The 22,769-nt window shown below is 32.4% G+C and overlaps 4 protein-coding genes across 4 annotated transcripts; all 4 read right to left on the minus strand.

The window, feature by feature from the left end:
* Positions 1 to 2,345: 2,345 nt before the first annotated feature.
* Positions 2,346 to 5,607, minus strand: LOC132312585 (small ribosomal subunit protein uS10y). The gene is made up of 4 exons (XM_059811004.1): positions 5,511 to 5,607; positions 5,288 to 5,413; positions 4,457 to 4,570; positions 2,346 to 2,734 (listed from the first exon to the last, which is right to left on the minus strand). Exons 2-4 carry the CDS (start codon positions 5,397 to 5,399, stop codon positions 2,592 to 2,594), a joined length of 369 nt encoding a protein of 122 aa, XP_059666987.1. The 5' UTR covers positions 5,400 to 5,413; positions 5,511 to 5,607; the 3' UTR covers positions 2,346 to 2,591.
* Positions 5,608 to 9,793: 4,186 nt separating this feature from the next.
* LOC132312586 (small ribosomal subunit protein uS15-like) lies at positions 9,794 to 11,508 on the minus strand. Its single transcript, XM_059811005.1, has 5 exons — positions 11,373 to 11,508; positions 11,220 to 11,292; positions 11,003 to 11,141; positions 10,739 to 10,925; positions 9,794 to 10,060 (listed from the first exon to the last, which is right to left on the minus strand). The coding sequence occupies exons 1-5, from the start codon at positions 11,393 to 11,395 to the stop codon at positions 10,027 to 10,029; spliced, it is 456 nt and encodes a 151-aa protein (XP_059666988.1). The 5' UTR covers positions 11,396 to 11,508; the 3' UTR covers positions 9,794 to 10,026.
* Positions 11,509 to 13,122: 1,614 nt separating this feature from the next.
* LOC132312587 (probable calcium-binding protein CML13) lies at positions 13,123 to 15,915 on the minus strand. The gene is made up of 2 exons (XM_059811006.1): positions 15,366 to 15,915; positions 13,123 to 13,298 (listed from the first exon to the last, which is right to left on the minus strand). Exon 1 carries the CDS (start codon positions 15,810 to 15,812, stop codon positions 15,369 to 15,371), a length of 444 nt encoding a protein of 147 aa, XP_059666989.1. The 5' UTR covers positions 15,813 to 15,915; the 3' UTR covers positions 13,123 to 13,298; positions 15,366 to 15,368.
* Positions 15,916 to 17,562: 1,647 nt separating this feature from the next.
* On the minus strand, positions 17,563 to 18,346 carry LOC132314502 (uncharacterized). Its single transcript, XM_059813361.1, has 2 exons — positions 18,290 to 18,346; positions 17,563 to 18,165 (listed from the first exon to the last, which is right to left on the minus strand). Exons 1-2 carry the CDS (start codon positions 18,344 to 18,346, stop codon positions 17,563 to 17,565), a joined length of 660 nt encoding a protein of 219 aa, XP_059669344.1.
* Positions 18,347 to 22,769: the final 4,423 nt, after the last annotated feature.

Genomic DNA, 22,769 nt, shown 5'->3' on the forward strand with positions numbered 1-22,769 from the left:
TTTTATTATTATTATTTATATAAAAAGTATTAGTATTTGTATTTTTCATTTTGGTTTTTTTAAGCCTAATTCTTATTAATCTTTATTTAAAAATCATTTTCCAATTCGTTTAGGATTTCAAATTGGAATTCGAAAAAAATTTGATTGTAATTAAAATGGAATTTTATTATTGCCATTTGGAATAAATTGAAATTTGAATAGGTTTTGTATTATTTTAGAATGAGAGATTTGACACCTCTGAGCATATATATAGTTTATATAGTTAGTAAAATATGGTAGAAAAATACGTGTTGTAAAAATACGCAGATAATTGATTTTTCTTGTTTAAAAAATGATAAAAGAAAATTAGGCATAAAAAATTCAAAATGAAATAATACAAATACGAATATGTTCGGATATAATATATATATTTTTATATAATAAAATGGGATTTGAAATTGGAATCGGAAAAAGAAGTTGATTGTAATTAAAATGGAATTTTATTACTGCCATTTGGAATAAACTGAAATTTGATATGAAATAGATTTTATACCATTTTAGAATAAGAGATGTGACAGTTGTGAGCATGGTTAGTAAAATAATGTACAAAAATAGGTGTTACAAAAGTATGGATATAATTGATTTTTCTTGTTTGAAAAAATGGATTATAAAAAGATAGGCATAAAAAAACCAAAAATGAAACATACAAATACTAAGACAAATTACACATGTTATTTCTCTTCTCTTATTTTCATTTTAATAATATAAAAAACTTGTATTACAATGTTGAAGAGTCTGTAAAATTTGATAAATTAGAGAAGATTATAGAAGAGTAGAGACTTTGTATATATGTATGTATATATATTTTTTTTGTGTAGAGTTGGAACCAAAAATCTGAACTATTGATTCGTAATGTATCCCTAATTCTCCAGTGAAAAGAAGTTTGAGGCGTGGTGGGTAGAAAACGTTTGAAAATGATAAAAGACTTAAAAGGCTATTAAAAACTTTAATAGTTAGTTTCCAAATATAATCAAATTCCTTCAATTTCTTTTTTGGATTTGAAAAATGATAAAACAGCCTTTCTATTTTCGTAGATAAGAGATATTAAAACTTTGTAATTAGTTCCCAAATATGATCAAATTCCTACAATTTATTTTTGGGAGTCGAATCCCAATCCAATTCTTGTGAAATTCTTTCATTCCAAATACAGTGAAAAGGAATTCCACTATTTTTTTTTTTTTTTTTGACAAACATATAAGAATTACAACTGCACACAAAGATCAGCCCGGGCAAATTGTACCATATGAGCATGAACACACTCTAACACAATATCATCCTAATTTAGACAATTTGAAAGGTTGGCAATCTCATGAGCCATTGTACTCCCTTCTCTCCTAACATGAGAAATATTCAGCTACTTGTACCAACTCAAAGAAGCCTTGAACCAACCCAGAGCTTCTTTGACATCAAAAATTAATGTTGAAAGTTCAAATGGAGAAAATTTCACCCCACAAACAGCATCAATCACCATCTTAGCGGCACATTCCACCCAAAGACTTTGACACCTTAAGTGTTGAGCCCTCCGAATATAATAGGCCTCAGCTACAATAGCTGAGGCCACAAGAAAATGCTTTAGAGTGACTACATGAGTGATAGAACCCTCCGTTGTTTGTTTGTTTATTTTATCATTATATATGTTTATGATGTTAATTGTTGAGCCATGCGTTCAGGCTTTATTTGATTAAATGAAAATAGTAAGTAAAGAAAGTAATTGATAAGCAAAGAAATGGAGATTAAAAAAAATTAATTTAAAATTATGAATATATTCAAAACGTGCCTTACAGAGAGCGCACTAAAAATAATAATAATAAACAAATAAATTTTATTTATAAATAAATTTCCAACTAGGCTTTGTCGTACAAAATCATAAAAAAAAATTATATATACATAAGAAAAATAGAAAATCAAATAATCGGTCCATCCATTACAATATTGGGGCCTTGACATTCAGACCTTGTTAAAATTCAAAATCTTCAATTGTGAATGACTCCTAATGAACGGCTGACGGTTCACTTCAAAGAGGCTTATTAATTTTGTAAGTTCGGAGATTGTAAGAGGTCTTCTAGGCAGAGAAAATAATCGATCCTACTTGCTATTTTACAATTTGTCAACACAAACAATTTTAATATTATACTATATTATATTGATTAATGTATTCTTTCAAACCTAATGATAGCATTTTCAATAAACAAGCAATTAATAATTTTAATTTTTTTATAAAAGATTTTGCCACCACCCATTTCAAATTGGCCAGTCAGGAAAGATTTTGCTACCCATAAATATCATGGCTAATTTTCACAATTGCATAGCACAGAAAACAAAACGATGTAATATCACATCAGAAGAATCCAAGCATACCTAAAAATTAAAGATTTAACAAGAAAAAATCCCTCAAAAATCAACTGACAGCAGAATTGTCATTGCAAAACACCTACTACATAGATCCAACAACCTCTACCCACTACATAGACCCTTAGGTTTCAACTGTAAATTGCAAGACAAAAGAACTACAAGAAGGCTTTCTGACTAGAGAGAGGAAAAGTATTACGCAATCAAGAATCTGCAATGGTAACCTCAACTTCAACACCAGGTTCAATGGTTATGGAGGTGATCTGCTTAACCACATCTGGGGAGCTGAAAAGGTCAATCACCCGCTTGTGTACACGGAGTTCAAATCTATCCCATGTGTTCGTTCCTGTAAATAAGAATGTAAAGCTCAGCATAATTAAAATTTGTCATATTCTCCTGAAATTGTTGAAATCTCCTAACAAAGAGGATATAATTTGTAATACAAATACAGATTCAAGTATACTCGGCCACAGGAATATACTTTACCTAGACAACAAAAATTCTACCACAAAAGTGGGAAATTATAACAGAATACATGGTTTAGCAACTGAAATATATATTTCATTTGTGGGAAGAGTCTACAGCATGACAAGCCTCCAGTTGCTTTACTCAATAAATTAACAATGAAATAGTTGGTAATTGTGGATATCATAGCGCAAGGGCAAAAGAGTTGCCTGTTGGCAAATTCAATTACAATGAATAATTGCACGGTATCAAAATATTCATGAAGCCAATGATTATTCTGCTTTGATAAGAGAGGACAAACTAGGAGAAACATTCATAACCAAATTAAGCACAAATAAATTATATCAAAAATAACTTCAAAATCAAAGTTAAAATTAACAAAAATCAAATACAATCCCATCCAACTTCCTGATTGTTGATATACCAATATCAGAATATGTATAGAGGCCAAATTATATGATAATACTAGAACTGAATTCAAGTCACGAATCAACCACAAAACTAGCTCCCTTCAGCCGGAAGAGGAGTGCTAATGGCAGTCGCTATGGCGACTGTCCATTCACACTCACTCTCGTTATTGGCTACTTTTAAAGTCATTAGTTAATTGTTTCCTACTTTAATAGAACATTAAATACAGTTATTTTTGGACCCAAAAAAAAACCTTTTAAACCTTTCTTTCCTCTCTATCTATATCCTTGTGTACGTATGTATGTAAATTTATATAAACTAATCTTCTGTTATCTTCTTAACAATTTTACTTCAACTAAAACTTAATTTCATAAATTTATTACAATTATGAAAATCCATATTTAAGGTTTGCGTGAATCCATACTCGGGCATTACCGAGTGGCCTAGTTGGTAGAACACCTAACTCCCAAAACGGGTATACACATGTTCAAGTCACCCCTTCCATCTAGTTTGTCAGGATTACAAAAAATAATAATAATAAAACAAAATAAAAAGTATTTGTGTCCAAAAATGACTGCTTTTAATGCTCCATAAAAATAGGGAAACAATTACTGAATGACTTTCAGAATAACCGATTAGGAAAGCAAGTGTGAATGGACAGTCGCCATAGCGACTGCCCTTAGAACTCCTCCAGCACAAATAGTTGCGTAGAATGGATAATATAGGAAGTTAAAGGAAGACACACCAATGGGCATTAGCCCAGATGTTATGATATCTCCCCTCTTAGGGTAATATTGTGGATGTGTTTGCTTAAACTTTATCTGGGTGGACACAACCTATGGTGTCTGAAACAGTATTACAGCCCAACTAAAAATATTTAATTAGTACCCTAACATCGTCTAAAATATTATTCTTATTAGGATTAAAGCGAAAAGAAATACTTGTAAGCCATGGAAATAAAATTAAGCAATGGACGAGACAACAAGAACTGTGAAACACACACACACACATATATATAACAAAAAAGATAGCATTTCTAAACCATTTGCAACTAAAATTTTCTAACCATTGAGAGTAGCATTGACTCTTTACTGGATATAAATAATGAGAATCTCCATTGATATCAGACAATCAAATAATGCTATCCATACAGCAAGTGAGAAATGAGCTCTTCCGTTAGTCAAAATATAATTACCTTCACCACAGGGGGTCTTTCGAGTAGTGATGTGAAGAACCTTGGTTGGCATTCTTACTGGTCCCTTGACTCTCAGCCGCTTGTCCTTGGCACCACGAACCAAATCGGTGCACACTATAAGTTTGTCCCAAATACCAAAGAAGAGAAAACTAAAATTATTGAGTCATTAAAAAAAATGAATGATTATCAAGTGCAAGTTATCAGCTTTAAAATGGAAAAACAGATCCCTAGGAAATACTATCAGAAAGAGAAAAAAAAATAAATCTTCCCTCTAAGTTAAGCCATGAGAAGCCTTCTACTGTTCAGACAAAATGTTAAACGCCATATAGGATTTTCAACATAAAACATTCTTCATTGATAGTTTATGTGAGTTCTAATTTGGCTGTTTCATATGTTCGGAATTTATCCGCAACAGAACAATACTTTGCTCAGTTACAGATATTGGACAACAGAAAATGTATATATACTGAAAGTAAGAGTTATCTTCCAACTACTAAAAACCTTCAAATCGAAACATACAAATGGTAGCATCATAACAGTCATTTCCCAAATCACTAGTTTGGTAATTACTCAACCCAACGACACAAAGCATTTCCCAACTACTAGTTTGGCTAATCTAATTTGAAAATTCAGATATAAAATAGATTCAACATGAAATAAATCATATCTATTAGATCATCATAACTAGACTTGCCAGGAAAAACAAAACTATTATATAATAATTAGAAAATTTGAAAAACTAATCAACAATCAAGTGGGCATGTTAAAAGATTGACATGAGAATTGAAAATGGTTTGATCCAAATCAGGAAATAGAATCGAACAAAGAGACCTTTCTCGAGGTTCTTCACGTTCTTGGAGGAAAGCGTGATCCTGATCTTGTGAATCTGCTCTGCGGGTTCCTCCAACCCTTGCTTTGTCGGTTTCATAGCTCCGTACGCCATTGTTGCTGCGTTTTCTACAGCAAACAGTAATCGAACAACAACGTTACTCAAATAAACAATTTTATACACATATAAACGTATATATATAACGGTTATTCGAAAGATCTATACCTGTCTGCGACGAAGGAGAGAAGGAAGGAGAGACCTAAAGTTCAGAATTGGAGGTGTGGTGCTGCAGAGGAAGGGAAAGCCGTAGCAGCATATGTAATTTATAGTGATACTTTAGGTTTGGGCCTTAGGGTTTGGGTTTTGTTGACCGGACTGGGCCCTGCGATGGTGAGAAATTATAAAAGAAACAGGCTGAGAAGGAATTGGGCCTTTTTAGAATGAAAAAAAAAAAAAAAAAAAAAAAATTCAACTAATTTAAATTTGCTTAAAGCATTTTATATATTTTATACAAGGCAAATTGCATAAAACTCCCTTCCACTTTCAATTTTTAGTACAAAATCTTCCCAAAAAAAATGACTTAGAAACTCCTGAACTAATCAATTGTTGCAAAGTGAGGTTCTAATAACAAAAAAAAGTCCCTTAATATAGTTTAAGGAAAATTAGGTTTCTTTTAAATGATCTTCATTTTAGGTTTATTTTCCTTTTAATTTTTTTAAAAATAAAATATTAAGAAATTTTTTAAACCTGTTCCAAGGTATTTTTATTTCTTAGAGATGCACCATTAATTTTTTTTGTAAAAATAATTTTTTACAACACAATATAGAATGAGTTATTTGTATTAATTTTAATCTTAAATTAATGGAGACTATTTTCCTAAAATTATGTTAAAAGGACATTAAATTTTCATTTCAAAAGAAAAGATACTACTTGAACCAAAAATAGAAAGATGTCTGAAAATATTTTTTTAATCGATTTCTTAACAATCATGCAACGCGTTGCAAATGTAAAAAATTGTTGAGAATAATTGTAAATGTTCTGAATGAAAAAATTACCAACTAATAATTAAGTTTTCGTATTTTAAATCACTTCAAAGAAATAAGCTTACTTGTAATTGGAAAACCTATAAATATTTAATATAGGCAGTGGTTCTAAATCCAGATGACAATTCCATTAGTTATACAATACAAAAGGGCTAAAATATTCTTAGATAATAAATAATTATGCTAATTACATAGTAACTTTTGATCTCTTATTTTGTTGTGACAAAAGTGCATTATATAACTAAAATTACAACAAAAAAATAAAATTGTGATATGTTTGTTTTGTTTTTGTTTTGAAAACATGTATAGTATTATAATTTATTTCTAGCATGTGATGAGAACACTTTCACTAACTTGCATTCTTGAAACTGTTGGATTGAGGGGGGGGGGGGGGGGGAAACATTTTTTAGACTGAGCAAGGGATGCTTCCCAAATACGGAAAGCAACTCAACTACTTGAACAACATTACACTTGTTATTTAACTTATTCTTAATATAACTTGAATAATAAATTCTGAAAATTAGAATATTGAAACAACTTAAATAAATAAGAAGAAAAAACTAACATGAATACATTATGTACCTTTTTAATTGATTGATAAATATACATTCAAATATGTATATTTATAATACCTATTATCTATATAAATTCAAGAGAAAGAAAGAAAAAAAAAATGTTCAGAGACAGTCTCATTTTGAAGAGCTCTCTCTATATTGCAAACAACAGTTTCTAACATAAATAATTATAGATTAATGATTTAAGGACATTAGTTACTGAATTTAATTTACGTGAGTGAAATGGTGAACCTCATCATATAATGTTATCATAGTGCCATGTGATGCAACTCACCACTTTTTTTACACAAATTGAATTTGATATATATATATATATATATATATTTAACGATTCGATCTATATATTACTACTCTAATTATTAATAGACTTACAAATTTTATAAGTGCCATATAAATTTTTTTTTTTTTCAAACCCACCATTAATAATTATTTTTAAATGACCAATGGACTAAACAAAAAAAAAAAAATTAAGAGGCATGGTCCATTCTCTCTCACTGTTGACTACTACCCAGAATCAAAGCACTATGTGATCATTAAACAGAAACAACTACTTGAATTTTGTAGAAACAACAAAAAGTCACATCTTTTTTCAATTGCAAACTTTTTAAACGTTACTGTTGAAATTTTGGAGAAGCAACCAAAATGGCACATTTTGAATCAAAACAATTTTGTAGAAACAATCAAAAGTCACATATTTTTTCAATTGCAAACCTTTAAAACGTGACTGTTGGAATTTTGTAGAAGCAACCAAAATGGCACATTTTGAATCAAAAGTCACGCGTATTGAGTTTGAACTTGCATCCTAACCGTTTGCTGCTCTATAAATAGCATTCATTCTCGTATTGGTACCGGTAGAAAGTCAAACTTTAGTATATGTTTGTTGCCAATCAACTTGATAAAAAACTCTTTTTATTGAGAACAAATACAAAATTCGACTTACACTCTAATGCAATTCGATGATTGGCAAAAAAAAAGTCAGCAAATGCGATATATGTTGGGTCCGGCTATGTAGAGTTTTGGCTCAATACCCTTTGGGTTGTGTGATTTACTTAATAATCCTAAATACCGTTAGTTCTTGTTTTGTGATTTCTTTCGAATGACCCTTTTTGTGGTGTACTTATGGTTTACTAATTTGAAAATTTGAAAGAGTAATTAAAAATGTTATTTTTAGAATTAGCCAAAAAAAAACAAAAGATTTTTTTAGTGAGGATATGTATTCGCAATTCATTTAACCAAACCACCTCCAAAGAGTTTCAACTCAACGTTAAAAGAAGTCTAGAACAGCATAAATTAATCTTAAAAGAAGTCTAGAACAACATAAATTAACCTCTCAATTATATGTTCCAAATTTGCACTTGCATGGCATGTGTGTACACCTTAATTGAATTAATTTTTCTTACTTTACCAATTCCAATTTGCTTCATGGCGGGCTAAGTCCCCATTTGAAAAAGGTTCACCAATATTTCATTTTAATTTGGGTTGAATTATTGGAAATATTTTTTTAACCTTTCCCATTTTTTATAATTTTTTTTATAGGAAATATTTTTTTTAACCTTTCCCACTTTTTATAATTTTTTTATATAAAAAAAAAAATAATAACAATTTGTTTGGAAAAAGCCCAACTTGGAGAGATGATATTTTGTTTTCGTATTTGTAATTAAAAAATAAAAATTAACAATTTGTTTGGAAAAAGCCCAATTCGGAGAGAAATGATATTTTGTTTTCTTATTTGTAATTTTATCTAGATTTATTTGAGAATATATAATTTGGTTGGAAAAGGATTGAACTTCCCCAAAGAAAGATGATGAAATTAGGAAATAAGTCATGATCTTATGGATTGAATTTTCTTGATATGAGTCATGATTTTATGAGTGTGTACTTATTCTTTCGGAATCATTTCAATGGGGTAAAATATATACAAATTATTATCACTTTTATTTGCTATGACAGTTTGAGTTTTTATTATTATTCATAATTTGAGTATTTTTTTATTATTTGTTTATTCATCATTGGACTAATTTATTTGCTCCAACTGTTTTGAGCTTTTTTTCAATTGCATTACAACGGTTAGACTTGCCGACTTTATATGATAAGTCTTAACAGAGTCTGTCCCTATCATTATTCCTCTTCCACGTATATGTTCATCTCATTAACTTGGCAAAATTTATTTATTTTTCTTTAATTGATTATGGATCTAGACTATAATAACAAACCAATTCAATTTTTTGGTGTTCGGCTTAAATTTATAAAACATTAGAATGTTTTATAACCATAGTCCCAAGTAAAAATCGTGCTCATTTTATCCAAAGTAAAATGAATTCTCTTTGTACTCAAATATACTAACTTCTCCTCCATCATTTCTACCATAAAATTTCTCTCCTTGCAAAAATGCAAAAGCATAACACAAATAAATTAATTAAGTGAGCAATTTTATCAAATAGTTGGTGCACAATAAAAAAAAGAGGTATACATTGTAAGCATGTAAAGCACATGCAATAAGCAAAATGAACAGGAAACAATGTTAAACATAGAAATCAGACAATCAAGCTTGCTGAATCTAAAATCTATACAAAATCCACAAAATACCATGTAAACCCCAAGTTGATGATCGGGCCATTGATGAGCTTCATATGACAATCATATGTGGACACCGAGCAATTGTTGCTTGGGGCTGACAATTGAAACTCGTGGTAGTGAAAATGTTTTAATCACATAACAGGGTACTATATAATTCAGAGGATGATAAGGAACATGTTGAAATGTTCTGTTTGCCAATAAGTTCATAACCAACATCAATACTTCATAGTCCAATGGAAAACAAATTTGTTCTATTCAGGTGAACTAAGCAAATAGGCGTTCAGCAAGCACATAAATTGATATAAAAACACCATTCAACAACGAAAAACGCACATTGGATTAACGCCAAGCATTTCATAAACCACCCTGGCATATAATATTCTGAATGTAGATGTTTAGAAGGAAACTAATGAGAGAGTACTACAACATAATTTAAAAAGCATTTAGTTCGAAACATCAGATTTCTCTTCTTTCATCCATGACATGCAAGTAACAAAATCCCCAAATAGCATCCATCCGTAAACTGGGCAAAGCTACACACTCAGCTTAAGCAACAAGAGTGCTGGCAGTCGTAGACTCACTGCAAGTGAGGAGTTTTGAGTTAATGATATAACCAATAAGTCTTCATCAACCAAGCAATTAATAATATTTATAGGCACACTGAGACAAACAAAAATAGACAAAAATATGTTTGATAGGTAGTTTAGGACCTGTTTCGTTCAGTTTTCAGAGAACAAAATCCTGTTTTCTGAGAACTGAAAATGAAAACTGGATTGGTTGACAGTTTCTCATAACTGTTTTGTGAAAAATCAGCTAAAGAGGGGCTGTTTTCAAATAACTGTATTCTATTTTCACTTTTCTGTTTCCTTGAGTTGAGTTGTTGAGAAATGTTTCCCAAGTGACAAACCATGCAGACCATAAGGACTCAATGACATTCAGCGGGTTCACTATAATTTTTTCCCTCTAAATATCCACTTAGTGTCGGGGATTTGCTGAGTCAGAGGATTAATTGAAATAAAAATATATAAATAAAGGTACATTATAATGGACTAGCAATCTTAAAGAGTAGAAATAAGATAATTGAATGAGTTATATCTATCATAAACACATTTTTCCTAAAACAATACAAAGAAAAAAGAGATTAATAAAATTTTCAGAGAATTTATGTTCATTCACTTTAAACAAAGACTAATTTATATTAAATAAATAAAAAAAAAAAATTAACGAATGGAGGTATGAAACATGGGAGAGGGCTTACTATTTCCAAACAGGAGGGAGCTTCTTGGTTTTCTTGTAGTATCGTGCGAGCCTGTGTATCCTGCTTTCCACCAGAATCAGTCGAAATTTGGAATCCTTGTCCTTCCTGTTCCTCTCCAAATGCTTCCGAATCGCAACCGCCTTCTTGATCAGATGGTACAAGTCCTCAGGAATCTCAGGAGCAAGCCCTAAAAAAAGACACTTTATATTTATTTCTGAGTAACCAAACAGAGATTGAATTGTTTAGAAAGAAGGGAAATTTCACCATGAGCCTTGAGGATTCGCAAGATCTTGCTTCCTGTAACGCTCTTCACCTGAGCAATACCGTGAGAGTCACGAAGAATGACGCCGATCTGTGACGGGGTCATACCCTTCTTCGCGAATTTGCAAATGTTCTCATCGACCTGAACAATCACAACATAATTACAAAGACATTTCAATTTTAAGGATACGTATATAGGTATTGAGAGTTTCTCACTCACATCCTGGGAAGAGATCTTGAGCCAACTGGGAGGAGTTCTCTTGTAAGGCAGAGCCGAGGCAGAGATACCTTTACTGAAAGCATATAAAAACACTGGTTTAGATTTATAGAGAGAGAAATTAGAGAGAGAAACATATATTGATGAGATTCAGACCCGCGACTGTGCATTCGACCCATGGTGACGAAGGTGAAGGTGAAGGTGAAGGTGAAGGTGCTGCCTCTGCTTAGCTTTCCCTAAGACCCAAATGAAGTCTGAAACCCACAAACCCTAGCTTCTAAATTGTGTTACTATATTTTAGGGTTATATACTGAGAGATGCTAACTTAAAATCTCGAATTTGCCCTTCCGATTGTTATAAATAGACCATCATATCCTGTGATAAGAATGTGTTTTTTTTTTTTTTTTTTTTTAATAAAAAAATTGTACAGATTATCTCATTGTAGCTTTGGAAATAAATATGAAAAATAAATGGATAAGGAGAATGTGGAAAAATTATTACTGTAGATGATTCAGGTCCGTTGGATAAAAATTAATTTTAAATTTTTTTTATAATATAACTAGTCCACCAATTCTTCAGAAATGTGAGGTGAGGTTGTTCACTCATTTTCATTATCTTTCTACAACTGAGAAGAAAATAATAGTAATTGTCAATCTCCATGTTCTTTTCTCATTATCTTTCTGTTAAAAAAAGAAAAAGAAAAAAGAAATGAATAGATCACCACCATCTTTTTTTCTTCTTCCTCTTCCTCCTTTTTTTTTTTTTTTTTTTTTTTTTTTTTTATGGCTTATTAAAAAACGATGAAAAGTGAAAAACTGCTACTATTTTCACCTTATTTTTTTCCTTCTCTCAGAATTAATGTTGTTTTTTTTAATTCAAATGCACATCTTTGTATGAAAGGAGGAGTGGAAAAGGAGAGCAAAGTCAAAAAAACAAAATCATATAGGAGAAAGAAATAAATAGAGTAGGGAAATTTGCCAAACTTCCGAACATTGGAGAAAAGGAGGAAAATAAAAGAAAATTTTTCGGTCATCCCCCATCTTCATTTCGTTTGCATTTTTTATTCTCCAAAATGTCCTGTAAGGCCATAACAAAAGGACTCTCTATCCATGAAATAAAGCCTCACTATGTCCCTAGACCTAGTGAGGTTCGGGTTCCTTCACCTCAAGAGGGAAATTAAAAACATCTCAATTTCTTTAAAATGAATGGTACAATTAGCCAGAGAAGTTGGACCATACGGGTTAAGTTTACCTTCACTGCCTTTTCAAGATGGAGTATTACCCATTTCATGGAGTTTATCGTCACTGCCACATCCCGTCTAACATAAGCAGGCATATTCATATCCAGTGCATGAGGCTCTTGCCATTGCAGAGTCTAACGATAACATAACTCAATTGACGTGAAAACAGTACTCAATGAACCATGTAACTATCAAAAAATTTAACATGGGAGTAGCTAACAAGCTTGTAGATGGAAAGGCTGGATGCTCAGTCGAGTAGTCAAGGTTATTCAATTAAAGAACAAAATATGCATGTTTATTAACCAGTCTCTGCAATAGGGATAACCTACATAGGCTACATTCCCTTTAGTAAGTTAATTTTTTAAATGTTGTTACTAAGACAGTTCAAGACATTTATTTCAAATAAAAATCCACAAAATACAATTCATGAAAACAATTATAGGATAAAACTATTCATTCCTGTAATATTTAAGGATATAATGAAAAATGAAACATCCTTTTCTTTTCTACTCAATCTCCATACTTATGTCGAAAAACAGTAGCTGAACAATAAGCCAAACTAACAGAGATTAAGGCAGGTGTTGCCTAAACATACACCACACAATTGGAAGAAAAATATACACAGTGGGTATCACAAGCACATCTAAAAGATGAACACTCTTGAAAAGCCAGAAAACTTCAAAAGATCCCTTGCGAACATTGTATCACAAAATGTTTATCTATACAAGGGCAAACAGCAAATGAAAATATGCAGTACCAAAAAAAGGTAAGACAACGAAAAAATAAAAAAAAAGGTTTCCCCTTCATGCACAAAATCTGTAGAACCTCAACTTATAGATCACCTGCATGCAAAAGTATATGGAGCACGTAACAGTCAGAATGAACTTCAAAATACTTCGGATCTGACTAACAAACAGGTAAAAAGGGGAGAGGTCCGAAAGGATATAGAAGATGAAAAAAAGAGTGCTTAGTGTTACAGAATGGGTCAACAATGAGGAAACGAAACAAAAAAATTTATCTTAGTGGCCAAAACGGTTACCAAGTTAAAACTCAAAAGTTCTAATTCCTCAAACAATTACTACATCTCTATACTCACCTGAAAAAAAAAAAAAATTAGTATGAGATGCGGCAAGCCATGTTACAAGTGTTATCCATCTCAAGTTTGCAAACTTCCCCAAACAAACTTTGGAAACCTAATAGGATAATAGCCAGTTTACAAGCAGCGATAGATGGATGCCACTTGATCACCTTATTTATATAAGAAAAATGCAATGCCTTGTTTTCTTTCTAGCACCACCAGTTGAATAGACATCCATATTCTCAATGTAAATAGTTGCATATTGAATTAATGCAAATCCTATGCTCTTATTTGTAGTAAAGTTCAATACAATTTTGCAGCTTTTATTTCTCCAAACTTCCCGAAGTCGTACTATCCTCAACAGCAATCATTGAATGGCCAAACCACTAAAAAATCTAAATCGGCATTCATTGATGCATGCTTTCAATGAAATGAACAGTGACATCAGCTGTCCACTATTTTTGAAGTAACCATCCTCCACAATGAATCCATCAAGGTCCCTAGACAGGTTTCCTCAAGCACCCAAAATATGCTAGCTACTAACCTTTAATTGAGTTTCCATAACCAGTGGTTCTAGAGGTGGAAACCATAATGCTCACTTGAAACCCATACAAATGCAATCTGTCCTCGGTTAACATCAAGTCACCAAGAACATCCATGACAAAGCCAAGTACTTTAAATTACCAATTAGACTATTTCAACAATAAACGTTACCATGGCTGACCTAAATATTGCATTTAAACAACATTTGGATTTGAATGGTTCCGTCTACTTTTTACATAGAAGATCAATGCAAAGTTCTATCATATCGATTGGATACATATAGAAAAATGAAAACCATCTCAAGGTATAATGGTATATGCGATTTTTTTGAAGAAATTATTTATTCTTCTAAATGACCATGTAGGTACATGTGACAAGAAATATAATAAAGTCCTCTATTTCCCATAATGGTCATCTCTCTGATGATAAAAAAAAATTGGCATTTCAAATGACAAAAAAGGTGCAGTGAAGCCATTAGTTGATTTAGGGCATGGCTCAAGAATTACAACTTCATGTGAAATTTTAAATATAAGGAAACTGGGGATCTCGCTTTGTAGTTTGTTCCTCAGCCTAAATCCTGGTGCATTCTTGCCACCATCAAAGATTCCATAATCTCAAATCTAAACTCCAACTGAACAACCTCCAATAAAGTCACTTTTTTTCACATCCCCCTCCCTCCTAACAAGTTTTCCAAATATAAGCTGATTCATTCATCCATTGCCTAAATGTTATTTAGCATTTAAAAGGTAATTAACATGAAGACACGTGATTTTGTTACTCAAATCTGGTTTGACTCATTCAGAATAACAGCCCTCTTGACTGTGGTCTATTCTCCATCACCTGATAAGTTTCCATGCAAATTGTCGGGTTTCAAAGGTGAAAATGTAAAATGTTATACCAAAGGTGAAAAAGCAAAAATTTATATATATTTTATCGATCATAATTTTCAGAAATGTAACTGTACTTTCTAATGTTATTAGGAATTCAATATTGTTAATTTCCCTATAATTATCTTGTTTAGAGATAATAATCTAAATGGTGAACTAAATTAGACACAGATATAATATTGCATGTACAGGGAAACCGTCCTTCTCATAGTAATATGTAAATTTGTATCCCTATGTGTGTGAAAATATGCGTGTTTGTGATTATTAGCTTGTGTATGTATTCAATCATCAATCCACAAACAACACACGATGAGCACATACAAAACCAACCATCTCCAAAACCTACGAAGAAAAAAAAAAAACAAAATCAAACCAAACCCTACAGAGAGAATTTCACTTACACATCACTTGGCAACCATCCTAGCAATGAAGTCCTCGTACCGGATCTTTCCGTCGGATCCAACATCGACCTCCCGGATCCACTCGTCGAACTCCGCCGGCTCCAATTTCTCTCCGATGCTGGTAAGAATGTGCCTTAGATCCGAAACGACGACGTACCCTGTCCCATCCTTGTCCAGAACCTTGAACGCGTCGCGGAGCTGACGATCGAAGGGTTCCGGTTTGAGGTGCTTTGACATCAGGTCGAGGAATCGAGGGAAATCGAACGGCGAGGTTAGCTTTTCCTCGGAGACGATGGACTTGAGCAGGGCTTGGGTCGGGTTGCCTCCGAGTGACCGCATCAAAATGCCCAGCTCGGACGGAGCGATCTTTCCGTCTCCGTCGGTGTCGAAGAGCGTGAAAGCTTCTTTCATGGAAGATACCTGGTCGTCACTTAGATCTTTCCCCATTGTTGCAGCTGCTCTACTTTCTCTCTCTAGAATCTCTGTCTCTCACCCTGTTCGCCCTGTCCAAAATACTGTAGTAAAGTAAATTCATTTGTGGGCTTAATTCTAAATAAAATGAGTGCTTCACCATTTCATGATTTATTTATTTACGTTTTTTTTTAAAAAAAGTTTATTTACTGTACATACTTTTTGTGAAAGCGCTTCATGATTTTGTAACCTATACAACGTATAATAAGGCCCAATATTTGACCAAGCCAATATAAACTGTTAGAAAACCACTTTGGCCCATATAAAATAGTTCGGTTTTAAGCCCATACAAAATAGTTCGGTTTTTAGCCCAACTATAGGCTTTTTTTTGGTCACGAAGAATCACCATTGACACGTGTTTCATGAAATTATTACAAGGGTCCAGCTAATCATGTATTGACACATAAGTAAAAAGTGAGTTGAAATTGACATAAAAGTGACACATTTACTTATGTATCAGTACATGATTGGTCTGGCTTCATTTCACCTTTTGTTCACATGTCAATTGGTGGTGATTGGCAGAAATCAATGGTCCCGGAACTAGATCGGTAGCTTCATTTCACCTTTTGTTCACATGTCAATTGGTGGTGATTGGCAGAAATCAATGGTCCCGGAACTAGATCGGTAAACAAAACAATCCGATCCGATAATTCATCGAATTTTCAAGTAATGAATCCATATTCAAAATCCTATTTATCAAATGCCTATAATCAAGCTAACGATATCAAGTTTTTTTATAAAAAAAAAAAAAAAAAAGAGTCTCGATATTAGGGCTTGTATATTGTTTAATCAATAATAATAATAATAATATGGCTTGTATATTGTATTAGAGAAGAAGATAATAGAAGAGAGAAATAGTAGTACTAAACTCAGCTTTTCGTCGTGAAAATAGGGTTTTTTCATTGTTTACCCAAAAAAATCAAGGCTTGTACATTGTATAATACATATCATATATTATCTAATCGGATCAGGTTTTATGGGATTGAATTAGCCCTAGTCCATATTCGATTTGTTAAGCAATTGGATTATTGGATTCGGATTGTTGTTGAGTTATCAGATAAAAAACACAATTCATTTCCGACTTAACTAATTGGATTCGAACCAAAATCTAATCCATTGACATATCTATCCGGGACTCTGTAATAATTTCTTCAAGTTCAAAACAAGAACAATAAAAACCATATACATCAAGCTTGTGCCCTGAGCTGACCCTTAAATGCTTGAGTTGGAGATTCTATTTTCATGTGCATATGTTTAGAAATGCTACCACATATGTCATCTAAGCTGGTTACTAAACACATTATTTTTATGTGGTGAGCATGTCTGATTAAATAAAACTAATGAATCATATTCACAAGAGTGAGGTGAATTGTGATTTGCAACAAATTTGATCTCTTGATTTGCTGGACACATGTTTTCTCATGTCCTAAAATAAGGGCTTAACTCTCTGGTTTAGGCCAAAATAGACATTGCTAGATATAAGAAATGATGTGTTCATGGGGAGAATGATAATGACTCTAATTAATTAATCGCTTCCAAACATGGCCTAAATACACCTTGCATTAAATCTACAGTCCAAAATCTTTCATTGATAGGAAAATTTCCAATTAATTATACAAAAAGCAATTAATTTTTCATAAAATTTAATCAAAAACCAGAAGGGTATTGCATACTTTTGACCAGCTATGTACACTTGATATTTTTGTAGAACTTTGTTAACCAAAATTTAGGCTTCAATAACTCTTCCCTGAGGAGATCTGACCCTGAACACATGCTCTTCACCTGTGCATTTATCTACTTTAACAACCCAATGACTTCTTGTCTTCCCAAAACCACCACAATTGGCTCTCTTGGCCTTTGCAGCTACTCTGGTTAGTAGCAACCCTTCTCCTATAGGCAACAACTGAGTATTCGATCCACTCCATTGCCACGAGTCCTTGCAAAACGCGTTATACCCTAGAATGATGGCACCATTAAGCCTCCCACCTGCCTGCACTGCTCTGAGGATTCCTTCATGGTTCTCAAGGTTGCAATCGATGACTAGAAAGTCCGCTTGCTTGTAGTCATTTAGCAGCAGATTTTGAGCTTCTCCGATAACAAATTGTACATGACTTGCATTGTGGCCTAGAGATTGCTTGGATAAGTGTAGCTCTTCATTGCCACGGAGGATGCAAACAACGCGGCCACCAGTTTGGTGGGCAGCTGCCACAAGGGCTAGTGTGGCGGAGCCTGCAATGCCTGCACACGCCACAACCAGGAGTTGCGCGTTGTTTCCAGCTGCAAGGGCTGAAATGAACTCGGCTGCATCTGGCTCTTTAGCCCCTTTTCCCTGAATTAAGATCAAATGAATCAAAATTAAAATTTGAAATAAAGCATAAAATGAGGTTAAAAGGTTAAAGTACTAATGTTCATTGGTGTTTAATTGAAGACAAAATCATTTCATATATACTCACCATTTTCATTGTTTTGAGGTAGGCTTTAGTGGCATTTTCAGCAGACCAGCAAGCCATGTCTCTCTCTATGGTTTTAGTTCTCTCTTTGCCTTTGCTTCAACTTTTGACAGAAGAAGAGACCTTTCAACCTTTATATATAAAGGCCACATGCTTGGGCAGTTGGCCTTGTGGATTTTATTTACATAATTTTTTTTTAAAAAAAAGGAAATTGGATATTGAAGGGACAGTGTCTTCCAATTGGACAATGTAAATTATATTAAATTAATATATGAACTAAAAATAATTGCCAACTAGTATGGGCTTCAATGGTTTTTTTAGTCTTCAATGCTGGTAACTTAATTCTTCCTACACAAAATTGTATTAATTTTGTTGTCCACTTAGCTTAAAATAACATATAACATACTGATTAAATTTGTTATTGATCTCTGTGATCTTTCCTGGACACCAGCTTAAGAATCGATACAAAATTGTATTAATTTTGTTGTCCACTTAGCTTAAAATAACATATAACATACTGATTAAATTTGTGATTGATCTCTGTGATCTTTCCTGGACACCAGCTTAAGAATCATTACAAAATTGTTTAATGGTGGATGGAATACTTAAATATTTGTGATGCAAATGTAACCTAGTAATACACCATTCCCCAAATATGCATCCATTAGCTGTAATGTCTTACACTGGAGAGACAGTTGACACTTTTTCTATCAAATTGAAGCAATTTATTAAGGTCTGTAACGTTAGTTTATTGCCTCAATCCTGCAAATTAAGCTATACAGAATAGTTCAAAACCGTGTGCTGGAACAAATTAACCGGTTTCTGTTGTTAATTTAAGGCGTGCTTTGAAGTAGATTAGCAACAGCAATGGAATGATAGTGGTAAGAAAATCAAGTGGAATAATTCTAAATGCTAGTAAATAAAATAAAAAAACACACACACACACACATATATATATATTAATGATATATATAGTATATAACAGTAGCAGAGGAGGTCTTATTCTGCCACTGGAAACCCTGACAGGGATCTAGATCCAATCGACTTGCTTCCCTCGCGAAAACATGAACAACAAGGCAACACCATATATAAAATCTGTGTCTCGTGGTCTCTCTTACATTATTAGAGTCCCATTTGACTGATTCTTTTATAGAGATCACATAATTGTGAATAGACAATGTGTTCCTTTCAATTACAAGAAGAAAAAAAATGAACTTGAAAATTAATTTCCTTTGGCAATTCCAATAATATATATAAAGATTCTGGTTGCCACTGTTTGGATTGGTAGTTTATCATTATACTGTATAATCATCGATCTCTTCTTCTTTTTTTTTCCTGAAATTCAAGCAAATAAAAAAATATAGGGGTGTATAATCATCTTTGTTATATACTTGAAAGGTACATACATGTATATAATGAATGTATATATGTACGTGTTCACGGCCGTGTGTATAGTTTTGATTTGCTGGCTAGCCATGGTCATGTGTGAGTCCTGCACATGGCTATGGCCTCACACAAGCATGCACAGTACTGTTGTACATTCACATGGCACATGATGAAGATACACATAATTGGCCTTTTTTCAAGAATTTCACCTAATATATATACGTATATTTATGTGTATGTATACGTATGTATTTGCTAGGAGAAAGTAGTTTAGCCGACTGACGAGTAGGAATGGTTTCTGAATGCTTCATGTTTATTCTCAAATTAGCAATGAGTGAGGCAACATGGTTTTATAAGGCTAGTAGATCTTCATAATTATTTTAGGTCACGTGAAATTCCATTAATGGTAGGAATTAATATTTATGAATGTAGAATAGTAACAATTTGATCAGTTTTCAGGCCCTAAAAAAGTTCGATTTTCTTTAATTTTCTTTGTTTTATTAGTTTAAGTTTGATTTAACATTAAGGTATAACTTTGCACCTTTTTCAATATATTCATCTATTGATTAGATGTAAAATTATATATATATATATATATATATATATAGGGGGACAATTGAAACTTGTATAAGACAACAAAGAAACAGCAAATAATTAAGTTTTGTTGGGATTTATTAGAGACAGCAAAAATAAGGTCCATGTTAGTTCTGACAGTAACCAAACAAATTGTGGTGTTCTAATTTCTGAATTTAATACTACAAGACTAGTGTAAATCTAGGGTCAATTTTATAGGTACCTACGTATTCAGTCCTATTGTGTACGGGACCGTATGATGTCCATTTCAAATAAGAAATTAGATAATATTTTATGCTAGTAATTGTGACAAAAATATTTCTATAATATATATATATATATATATATATATATATATATAAATTGAAAGGTAATATTTCTATAATATTGGGGACATGTTAATTTGTATGTCTCATATATGTCAATTGAATAGATTCATGATGTACGTTTTACATAGCTTTTGATGTTACAAGTTCACAACCCAGAGAGAACCAAAATGCTTGTGTACTTTATCCATGTATATCTGCATAATAAACCGCTACATTATAGAATTAAACAAGGTCTAAGGTTAATAAAATTAAAAGAAGCATCAACAAAAAAATTTAGTTCACTTTTCAATATATGGTTGTTAAGCATTTTTTTCTTTTTATATAGGCACGTCCCAAGAGATCTTATATATATTGAGAGTCTGAGACAACAAATTAGAGCTAGCCCCACATGTAAATTTTGTGTCTTGTGGTCTTGCTTCGCATCATGTCATGACACAAGTCCCATTTATCTGATTCGATCTTCTGAAGATAATGGATTTGTTAAGTTGAGGTGACCATGTATATATATATATATGCATGGTTGGGGGTATCATGGTGTCAGAAATTAATAGACAAATTAAATTTTCTTGGGCATGCTTTAGAACTTTCTCGGGAAATTAAATTGATTAAAGCTAAGGGGAAGAGAAATGGAGGCATGCATGATGCATGATGCATGATGCATGAATTATAAAGAAAAGTTGCATGATGCATATTATATGTGTGTGTGTGTGTGTGTGTGTGGGGGGGGGGGGGGGGGGGTCTAATTGTCTCTCGTCTAAAAATTGTGGTTGATAACGATAGAGCACATGCATGTACGTACCCTAAAGGTTGGCTTTTCTTTTTCTCTTTTTTATTAGGATCCGGGGATTTTTTTTTTTTTTTTATTTTATTTTGTGGGTTAAAATGAAAGTTGGTTTGTTGCATCTGACATGAGTTGTAACACATTTGAACAAAAATATTACAAAATTGTAATTGTGATAAAAATATTGCTATAATAGAGACATATATATATATATGTAGGGACATATCCATAAAATGGTAATATTTTGTGAGCATATATTTGAAAAAAACATATTAACAAAGGTATTTTACCATTTTTTTTTAAAAAAAAAAATTATGGGAGGACAACTCCTCAACTTGCCGTAGGTCCATCCATGGATATATGTTTTTAATATTGCTACAATGGAGACATGTATATGCAAGGACGGATTCATAAAATAATGGTAATATTTTGTGGGCATATACTTGCAAAAAATATATTAACAAAGGTATTTTACTATTAAAAAAAAAAACAGGTGAGGACAACCCCTCAGCTTGCTGTAGGTCCGTCCATGTGTATATGGTTTAATCAAATGTCTCGTATCAATTTTTTTTTGGTTTTTTTGAATGGTAAATGTCTCATATCAATTGAATAAATTATACATGTAACTTTTACATAGCATTTTACAAATTCACAATCCAAATAATCCAAATGGCTGTGTTCTTTGCCCGTTTACATTCGCATACATAATAGACTGCACATAATACAGAATTAAATAAGTATATAAGGTCTAAGGTTCGAAAAAATCAAAGCATCCACAAAATTATTTAATTTTCTCTTTACACGGATACAAATTAGGCTATATTAATATAAATATAGCTATATGAATAGCCAAGTCACAGAGGCACCTTATATAATCTGCGCCCAAAACGCTATACAAATTAAGATCCAAAATGGGATCAAATATAAAGCTCCTCCCAAACACATTGAGACAAAAATTAAGGACTAGACCCACATGTAAATTTTGTGTCTTTTGGTCTTGCTTTCCATCACATCATGCATAACACAAGTCCCATTTCTCTGATTATGCTGGAGAGATCATATGCAATGAATAATTAAGTTGAGGTGATCATGTATATGCACGGTAAGAGGTATAATACTATAATATATGTTGAAAATTAATTAATAAAAATAATTTTCTTGGAATTCTTTAAATTTTTTGCGGGAATTTCTTTTCGTTTCTTGTCTACAAATGGATTAAATATTATTTTTTGGAAAATAAACATGGATTAAAGATAGGAAATTTGTGGGAGAGAAAAGCTAATTAGGGCGAAGACGAAAGAGCCATGATGCATGAATCATGGTTCGCCGTATCGGATGTGGTATCAGTCGAGATAGCAGTGTAACAAACTCAGACAAAGTCAATGTATACTGATCGATACATATCACGTATCAA

This window comes from Cornus florida, unplaced genomic scaffold (assembly GCF_030987335.1).
Source record: "Cornus florida cultivar Cherokee Brave unplaced genomic scaffold, ASM3098733v1 CherokeeBrave_3.0.0_Hap2_Chr06, whole genome shotgun sequence".
In the NCBI taxonomy this organism is placed as follows: Eukaryota; Viridiplantae; Streptophyta; class Magnoliopsida; order Cornales; family Cornaceae; genus Cornus; species Cornus florida.